We start from the raw sequence: 10,454 nt of genomic DNA, 5'->3' as shown, positions 1-10,454 counted from the left end.
AATATAATTCGCCTTTATCTAAATAAGGACACTTTTAAGAAATTACAACTCTCTTCGTATAATATCACGCGGAAATATTCAAGATACGCATGTTCCGAACAATATGTTTTCTGTACTTAATAATCACGTGCCTATTCTCATTAATTTGTTTCACCTAAATATCTATGTTTAGATGAAATCAGATTCTTGTTGCGAGACCTGTTACATTTAATTCGTGTCAGACATTTTCACGATCCGATTAAAAATAAATAATCTCGGATTTTGAAAATGTTTCGATAGTACGGTGTAATATAGTCTTGCCAAGATAGACATAAAATGACCAGTGTGTAAGTACGTACGAGGTGGAAAGAATATTGAATGCAAGGTAGAATAAATATTATGTGTGATTGATAAAATTCCATTTTAAAACGTATACCATTAGTAGTTCAGAAGAATCTCAAAATCATGATGCAATATTCTAATAGAATAGAGAGATTTTACTGCTACATCAGAAAATTTCTATAAGCATGTTGTTATAATCCTTAAATATAAATGTTTCGTTTTGGCCCTGACATAGGCCTTTAAAAGAAAATTTCTGATGATTACTAATTAATAAAGTATGTGCCTTTTTCAGAAGTAATAACAGATATATTATGTAAGAATATATGATATATATGACGAATAAAAAATTGTTTTTAATAAATTTAATCCAGGTTCCTATCACTCTTCACATTTATATAGATTGATATAGGATAAGATTAATAATTATTAATTAATCTCCGCATATGTATCATCATAAAATTATAGAAATTGAGTATTTCAATGCATTGACGTAATATGAAACAAACGATACTTTCATATTTTAACTGACATGCAAAATTTTACATGCGTATGTAAAATATTATATGTGACAAAAAGAAAGAAAAAAAAAAAAAAAAAGAAAAAGAAGAAGAATGATCACACTTATACCGATACATCATTTATAAATAGCATTTACTCTTTTCATACTTATAAAACTATATGAACGTCAATAATTTCAAAATCGTGAATTTTAGATTCTGTCTACTTTACATGGAACCAACAACTTAGTAATAACTCATAAAATCTGTTCCATGAAATTTAATTACTTAAGAAAATATTTAATTAAGCTAATAATTTATAGAGATTGTTTCATTCGCGATAAACATTTCAGATGCGTAAGATCTCAGTCGAAGTCAATGAAGTGTATAATAATGTTATAAAAATAGATGTATATATTAACAAAAATATATATATGTATGTATGTATGTATATATATGTATATATATATATATATATATATAGATATATATATATATATATGTATATATATAGGTCTATTATAGCAACAAAATTGCTGGACAAACTTGCCAACAAATCTTGACACAATAATGAAAAGACACTCGATTTTTATCACGATGATATACTCCTTCATCTTTTTCTCTATTTGTATAAATTATTATATTAAATAATATATAAGAAAATAATACTACGACGCTGTAAACAAATGAATAATTCTCAATTAACTTCAACGTTCTTGTCGACGTAATGGGTATGTAAATTTATGATTATTTAAATATACCTAGACAATAACCGGATTGATTTCTTTCAGCAGCTGTAAACAACCATTTATTTCTTCACAATCTTTCACCATGGTTTCCAATCTAAAATAATAATAAAATGTATATAACAAAATGAAAGATAATAATACATTTCATCTATCTTACCTTTCTCTATACAAATTCAATGTAGATAAATTAAAGCATCCTTCTGTTAACGCACGTCTACAAAATAATGCTAAATTTTTGTAACATTTATAATTCGTATTATCTAAACCTTGACTTTCCCATTCAGGTAATTCTTTAGTTATATTCCATGCTACAAAAACATATTGTATCAAAGATGACCAATGTTGTGATTCCAAAAGTCTTTTCCCTTGATCAATTACTGCTTTCTATATAGATAAACGAAGGATAATTTTGATAAAATAAATGATTAACATTTTAATAGTTCCATTATATATTTGAATAGTAAAGTTTCAGAATCATACCTGAAATGCGTCTAAGTGTATGTATGCACGACTATATGCACAGTCCTCTGCATTCGAGGAAACAAGACTAGCATAGATATTTTGCCTTAAATTACAAAGTTTTTCTCTCAGTGGTTGTATATCTGCCATTGGCATTTTATTCATAAAAACATCCTTTAATTTTTCATCTTCGCGTAGATTACCATCTTCTTGCATAGATATTATATCTGTAATAAGTTTGACCAATTGTTCATGGCTAAGACCTCGTAATCCATTTACTAAATTTCCATTAAACTTTTTCTGTATTGAAGAATCAATCCCGCTCATAGATTTCGAAGGTGTCCTCCTTTTTTTTTCAGATACTGTAAATCTAGACTCATTTGAGTCACCAAGTGATAATCTTTTTCTAGGTGTACTTCTTAATATCATAGTTGACTTTGATGGACTTTTTACTGGAGTTCGATCCCTGGAACTTAAACTAAAACAATATTCTTTCATTCATTTTCCTTATATTATTTTTTTTATACCTTTGATATATCAAAAACAATGAGATAAACATTAATAAGCTGCTAATTGAGATTAACCTTAATAAGCTGTCACGCTTGCAGGCATCTAAATCTGGTGACCAAACTATAGTCCTTCGTCGTCTTCCACGTTTCTGAATAACAAGTTCATCGGGACTAGGAGCTTGACTCCAAGAATCTGCGGTATGCCGACTATTCATTACATTGTCCATTGTATTTTGTTCAATAGGAAGCATTTCTCCTAATAAAAACATAATAAAAATGGATACCATCCTTTCATAGATACAAAGGATTTGTATAATTTACTTTTAATAAAAAAAGTACAATATATAAATATCTCTTTTTATTTCCTACAATTAATATAATAAATATTATTAAATAAAAATATTTCGCATGATATTATAGATATACCTGGTGAAAATGTCATACCCGGGACGTTAGGAATAACTGCTAAAGCTTGACGTGCAGATCTTCTACGGGAACCGTCTGGTCTTCTTAAAAATTCTCTAGTTGGAGTGTTCATTATGCATCAACGATGCAATAAAATGTTTATTTTTTAACTTTTTTTAAAGTTACACAAGACAAACTTTTTCTTTTCTCCAATTTAATTCACCATATCAATTTTGATCTTACTCTACATACACACACCTTCCACGATCGTCTCTCTTTCATAAAACCAATAATGTGACGTTTTTTCATGTGTTACGCTAATATTTATCTTTCTTAATCGTAACGTGAAAAATAACGTGAAATTTGATTTAATAAATATCCCAATATTTGCACTTTTATAAGAGTAATATTGATATAGAACCTTTTCAAAATTTATTTATTATCGGATAGAGAATTCACGTTAGAGTACAACGGAAAATGGCGGGAACTTATCTGATTGGTGGTTACTGGCCTTAATGTCGATACAATATGACGTAATTCGAAACAAACTAACAGTAAATTTTACTAACATTTTCGTACAATTCTACACTATCCTAATCAAAATAAGATACAAAATATTATTGTCGTATTTTCTGATAAATATTTTATTAAAGAAATATCATACTGAAAATATAATTTTCAATAAGGAATATATGAGTATGAAGAAGATTTTTAATAGACCACATAAAATTATTAAATGATTATTAAAATTTCTTCATTTGTCTCGATGAATGATATGACAACAATAGTCAAATGGTCAAAATCAATCGCTGCCATAAGAATGGGATCAAATGACAAACTTCTATTTAGTGACGACCATTCAAAATGGCGGGTAGTTCGTTGTCATACAAATACAGTGTTATTGCACAGTACAAAATGTGCAATTATTGTTCGTGAAATAATATATTTATATATATACATATATATATACATAATAAGTATTAATACATATAATTATTTTTATTATATCATTTGAATTATACCATCCATCGAGTATACATTACTATAATGAGGATATATCATGTTCATATTCGTTTGATATAAATAAGTATTATGTTGCAATTATGAGTTCCAGCAAGAGAAAAACTATTAATATAAATTCTGAAGAAGAAAGTAGCCCGAAGTATCGTCGTAGTTCATTAGCAGTTAATTTAAGTTATACAAACTTAACGGATTCAGGTAATGGTTCTCTCAGAAAAACACAGATTAAGAACAATGAATCAGATACAATCAAGTTTAATAATCAGATACAATCATATGTTAAAGATGATAAAGAATTGAAAAGGAAACAAAAGCCTGAGAAAAATTCTTTCCAAACGTCTAATATAAATGAAATAAATAACACAAATTCTTTTAAAGAAGATAAATTATTACGAAACGTTAGAGTGCGTATTATTGATATTAAACATATTAAAAAAACTGATACAACTTGTGAAAAGCTAAGAAATGCAATATTAAATAAAACTAGAGAAATATTTAATAAGCAAGATGAATGTGCTATAAAGACAACTTTAGTTTTACAAAATCAAAATGATAAAGTATTAACTACTAGTTCTCAGAATATTATAGATCAACCTCGGATTACAACGGATGAAGTTACAAATATACAAAATAATACTCATAATGATAAGTTAAATATCTTTTCTACACCTGTTAATAAAACTTGTAATGTTAATGAATCAATAGATAAATCAAAAATAACAAAAAGAAGGCTATTTGGAAACGATGATATTGTCAACCCTCAAATTGTTAAGACTGTAACAGAAGAAAATTATAAATCAAAAAATAATTTGCAACAATTATCTCCTACAAATTTAAATTATAAAAGTAGTCCTATAATATCTGGTAATCATAAAAGACACCGCATATCAAAACTTTCATTAAAAAGTCTTTCTAAAACTAAAACAAAATGTAATTTAGAAGAAGATTTGAGTCAAAAAACTTTATCAAGTTTAAGTACTTTAAATGATGACATTGAATCAATTGGTACACCAATTTTTTGTTCCACATATAATGAGGAATTGGGTGGTAACAATAACAAATTTATTGAAGAACATAATATTAATAATGAGAGACGTAAAAGAAATCCAAAACTTATGTCCAGGGAATTAACAGCTGTTCAAGTAAATGTCTGGGAACAAGATAATATCTGTATTGAAAAAGCAAACGTAATCGATAATAGCAAAATTGGAAATAAAAAAGAATCTGAAGATCAAAGCACGAAAGAAAAGATAAATCAAACAACTTCCATAACAGATAAAGAAACTATAATGAATCGTGAAACTATGATGAAAACAATAAATACAATATTTCAATCTAGTCAACGTAATACAGAAAATATTAGACGTAATAATGAAAATATTAAATCCACGATTGATAAAAGTAAAGATAGCACTGAAGAGCTCGAATCATCTTTACATGTAAATACTTCTGTAGATAATGAAAGTGAACAGGAAAGTATAATTAATAATCGTAGTTCATTACAAGTAAATACATCTTTAAATTCTACATATAAACATAGAAAGTCTTATAATGAAGAACAACGATCCAAACGGCAAGGAACATCAAGGAAACATTCACAATACAATAATGAAATAACAAATGGAAATGATGATTCTACAAGTTATATTGAAAGTACACCTTACAATGCGCCTCAATCAGATTTATTGAAATCACAGTTAAAATGTGACACAGTAATACGTAATAAAAAATTCAAAGATTCTACTAATATAATTGACGCATTAAGTAATATCAATATTAAGAAAGAAAATAAAAGTGTTGGTAATTCCAAAGATGAACAATGCATGTAAGCATACAGTATATCTTTACTATATAATTGTTAAATATTAATTTGTATAAAAATTAATTACCATAAAATCTTTTCTTTTCAGTTGTAAAATTCATACAACACATAGAATCGCGTGTACAGAGAAAGGAAAAGATATTTTACATAATACAATTATTTTAGATGATTCACCTATAGTAGCTTCAGACAAACAAAAATGCAAGGAAGTAATTATAGAGGATTCTCTTAGAGAACATGAAGTTGGCGAAGATAAAATAAAGAATAATTGTTTGGCGAATGTAAATGTAATATGCTCTAAGCCAAAGAAAAAAAAATTATTGCCACTTTGTGAAAATTCTAAATTATCATTTAGCCCAATGGAAAAATCATTATCACCGAAAGAACCATTGATAACAAAAAAGAAAAAACAGTTTAAAAAGAAAAAAACGATAAAACAAAATTTGTGGGCAAAAACTTGTAATGTCTCAAATAATATAGAAAAAGATAATGATTCGTCAGAAAATAATTGTACTTTCAATCTAAAACCGAAAAATGAATGTAAAAAGCCTAGAAAAATAAATAGTAAAAAAATTGTAATTAAAAAAATGGTTGATAATGATATATTGAAACAATTAGAAAATTTACATAAACATTCTGACCAACAACCTGAAACTATCGAATATAGAAATTCTTTAAATGAATTTCAAACTAGAAAAAAAACTTCTCAATTGTTAGTTCATAAATCTCCAAAAATTATTATGGTTGTAACGGGATTCTCAAAAGGGTAAATTTACAAGACATTTTTCTATTTTATACTTTTATTTTTTCTACTAATAGATAATATGGTATAATACATTTTGTGTGAATAATGTTACTAAACATTAAAATATATATTCAACTATTCAGATATTTTCAATATAGATTCAACTATTTTTCAGAGATAAAAATTTAATTAAGAGCATTGTAAAAACTCTTGGTATGGCAAAAATCGAATCAAATGTTACACGTAGAACAACTCATGTAGTAAGCACAGGAGTGCGTACATTGAATTTATTGCATGGTATAATAAGAGGTTGTTGGCTTGTAAAACTTGAGTGGGTTTTGAAATCTTTGGAAAATAATGGATGGTTAAATCCAGAAGATTATGAAATGATACATTTCTCAAAGGCAGTAAAAGTAAGAATTACAATCCAATTTTGTAATAGTACATAAATTAATCTTTAATATAAATAATTGATTAAATTTGTTTACCTTTTCTTTATTTTTTTTCCTCGTTTAGGAAAATCGCAAAGATCGGGAATTATTTGGAATGGCTTATGTACCAGAATTATTTGTTACTTCTGGATTCTTACATGTTGAAAATGGTACTACACCGCCTGCTCATATCTTAAAAGATCTTATAAAAGCTGCTGGTGGTAGAATTACTGAGCGTCCACAGGCTGCAAAAATTATTATTGGTGCAAATGGTGTGAAAGAAAGTTGGGTATTGGATTCGATTACTACTGGTGTCTTACAATCAACAACACAATATCAAAGAAAGTAGTATAATATTATAACTTTATTGTACAAATTATAAATAATTGCGACAGGAAATGATACACATTTTATACAAATTATATATGATTTACTTAATATATTAGAATATTTTTGGTTATATTCTGTGTATTTATATTATAATAATGATATAAAACGACTTTTTATATACATATATATATATATATATATATATATATACATATATATATATATGTATATAAATTATAGAGATGTATATATATATACATATACCAAATTTAATGCGTTTGTTTACATATAATGTAATATACCTGTTATCTTTTATATGATAATGAGTATTTACTTTCATCAATGACGATTTGTTTGATATTTTATAATATACGAATGATAATTAAAGCTCTAATTTTATAAAGATTTACGCCAACAATAAGTATAGATGTAGTTTTGGAACGATTTTAATAAATAAGATCTCATTTTAAAAATGAAGGTATAAGCGAGGATATGGCTTTTATGAACTTTCGAAAAAGTTTTATTTTCTTTGAAAAAAATCGTAAAAACTTGGCATACTTCGAAAATAATCTATGCGTAAAAATAAAACTTTTTAAAAAATTCGCAAATGTCATTTACATGTTTAAAACGTTTAAACCTTCTAAAAATGTTGATATACATTCGTTTCACGTTAAAAGCATAAAGAATAATAAATATAATTAACACATATGATAATTAATATATAAATTTGCGAATTTAAAGAAATTATCTTTGAATTTAACTATATCTTATCTATATTTGCCTATAGAAGAGTTATTAGCAATGTAAAGTGTTAATACTTTAGTATTTAATCAAAATTAGTTCGAAGAGATTTCGAAAATAAATTGAAATATGCAGCCATTTGCTCGGTAGTACTTGCATTAAAGAATTTATAATTAGAATATGCAAGTAATACCGACCCAGGTCTCACTACGTGGAAGTTGCTGCATGTGGAGACCCACGGGCTGACGGTGACTCTACTCTAAAATCCGCGTTCCACGATACCGATCCGCGATACCTTTCCGCTTCAATGCACTGGCTTCTTAACTAACAGGGTATGCGTAGCTTAGCTACTACACACCTCTTACAGATAGCTCCACCATTTGCACCGTCCGCTTCAGACATAACGGATAATTAAGCACATCTGAATTTGTGCTTCCCGAATTTCGCACAAACAAAGCGCACTCCTTAGAAATACTAATCGCGTCGCGACACTCACGTGTGTGTTATAATTACGTAGATTTTACTGTTAAGCCGAAATTCGCGAAGTACCCCCATCGGAATTTAGAAGAAATCAAACGAAGTCCACGGTAGGACCTTTAATCGCGCCCGAACACCCACGCGAATGTTAGAAAAACGATGACTCTACTCTACAATTCGCGTTTTCGATTCGAACAATCAAACGAAGTTTAATCGCGCCCGAGAACACCCACACCTGTGCCCGCCGACACGCGCGCTAGTGTTCTTCCTATCCTTCCCGTATTCGCGCGTAAAAATCGATGATGAATCCTGCCATGCGATGTACCATCCGGTCGCTTATGAACCTATCCCTCGATGACCTATCCTGTAAAAGAAAAAGATAAAGAGGAAATAAAAGAAGAAAAAAATATATAAAACAAAAAATAATATATATACACATATATAGAAAACAAATAGAAAATATATATAAATAGATAAGAGACCCAGAAAAAGAAACAAAAAGAGAAGCAGCATGCACCATCCCATGAGTCCTACCTAAAGCTAATAAAACATAAGTAATAGAAATATATTGAAAAGATAATTAAAAACATAAACACATAATTAAACACATAATAAAATACATAATTAGAAAGAAACAACATAAATAAATATTAAGAATACATAATTAAAAGGAAATAACATAGTAATAACATAATTGAAAACATAATTCAACATGAAAAATATGAGATAGAAACGAGAACCGGAGAAAGAAAAGAGAGCCCCATAAAGAAAAGAATAGAGAGCCCCAAAAAGATAAGATAAGAGAAAGAGTTCTATATGATGCTGAGACAGCAACCCGCACAGAAGCCCTCGCCCACAGGCCCCACCCGTGGGTCCCACCCGAGATATATAAAGGATAATTAACGAGAGTAAATAAGAATTAATAGAAATGATAGTGGACACAAAAGAGGGATAGAAAAATTTCCTTTTCGTTTGTCTAAGAAATTATTGTACAATATATTTCTGTTGAATTTCTTCTTTTGAAGTATTATTAGCTATGTAAAATGAAAATATGTTAATGTTTAGTTGGAATTAGTTTGAAAAGATATTGGAAAAGTAATACAATATGCAGCCATTCGCTCGGTAGTACTTGCATTAAGGAATTTATAATTAGAATATGCAAGTAATACCGACCCAGGTCTCACTACGTGGAAGTTGCTGCATGTGGAGACCCACGGGCTGACGGTGACTCTACTTTACTCTAAAATCCGCGTTCCGCGATACCGATCCTTTATGCCTTCCGTTTCGGATATCTTGGGCATGGTACAAAGCTAACAGGAAGTATCTAGCTTTAGCTACAGGGACTCCGCTTACAGAAAGCTTAACCGTTCAACACCCTCCGCCTCAGGCATAACGAATTATAAAGCACATCTGAATTCGTGCATCCGAATTTCGAACAATCAAAGCGCATTAATCGCGATCGCGAAACTCACGTGTGTTATAATTACGTAGATTCTACTGTTCTATCCAAATTCGCGAAGTAATCTAATCGATATGTCGAAGAAATAAAACGAAGTCCCCGGTAGGACTTTCAATCGCGTAAGCGAACTCTCACGTGAGTGTTAGAATAACGGTGACTCTAAGTCGAAATCCGAAGCGCACCCCGAATTTCAACACTAAAACGAAGTCCATGGTAGGACTTTTAATCGCGCCCGGACACCCACGCAAGTGTTCGGAAAACGGTGACTCTACTCTAAATAAACTAATCGAATATTCGAGCAAACAAAACGAAGTCCCCGGTAGGACTTTTAATCGCGCACGCGAACACTCACGTGAGTGTTAGAATAACGGTGACTCTAAGTTGAAATCCAAAGTGACATATGCTAACCGGTATTTAGACTTTCCATGATACTTGTCGGGATTTCCGCCCCGCTACCAAATATGAGGATTGTCATAACATCAGCCAGCT

General features: G+C 29.2%; 2 protein-coding genes across 3 annotated transcripts; one reads left to right on the top strand and one right to left on the bottom strand.

The window, feature by feature from the left end:
- Positions 1-1,384: 1,384 nt before the first annotated feature.
- Positions 1,385-3,436, bottom strand: LOC118445055 (uncharacterized). Of its 2 annotated transcripts, XM_035873974.2 has the most exons (6): positions 2,962-3,436; positions 2,611-2,791; positions 2,048-2,504; positions 1,725-1,951; positions 1,580-1,661; positions 1,400-1,494 (listed from the first exon to the last, which is right to left on the bottom strand). In XM_035873974.2, exons 1-5 carry the CDS (start codon positions 3,071-3,073, stop codon positions 1,580-1,582), a joined length of 1,059 nt encoding a protein of 352 aa, XP_035729867.1. In that variant the 5' UTR covers positions 3,074-3,436; the 3' UTR covers positions 1,400-1,494. The 2 variants fall into 2 exon arrangements, with proteins under 2 accessions (XP_085511879.1, XP_035729867.1); XM_085655753.1 differs by having other exon boundaries at positions 1,385-1,661; positions 2,048-2,498.
- Positions 3,437-3,798: 362 nt separating this feature from the next.
- Positions 3,799-7,452, top strand: MCPH1 (Microcephalin). The gene is made up of 4 exons (XM_035873986.2): positions 3,799-5,785; positions 5,871-6,548; positions 6,703-6,940; positions 7,044-7,452. The coding sequence occupies exons 1-4, from the start codon at positions 4,044-4,046 to the stop codon at positions 7,305-7,307; spliced, it is 2,922 nt and encodes a 973-aa protein (XP_035729879.2). The 5' UTR covers positions 3,799-4,043; the 3' UTR covers positions 7,308-7,452.
- The last annotated feature ends 3,002 nt before the right edge of the window (positions 7,453-10,454 follow it).

This window comes from Vespa mandarinia, chromosome 3 (assembly GCF_050613455.1).
Source record: "Vespa mandarinia isolate Hongniang chromosome 3, ASM5061345v1, whole genome shotgun sequence".
NCBI lineage: Eukaryota > Metazoa > Arthropoda > Insecta > Hymenoptera > Vespidae > Vespa > Vespa mandarinia.
Note: the sequence above shows the minus strand (reverse complement) of the source record. Positions and strands in the feature narration are given on the sequence as shown.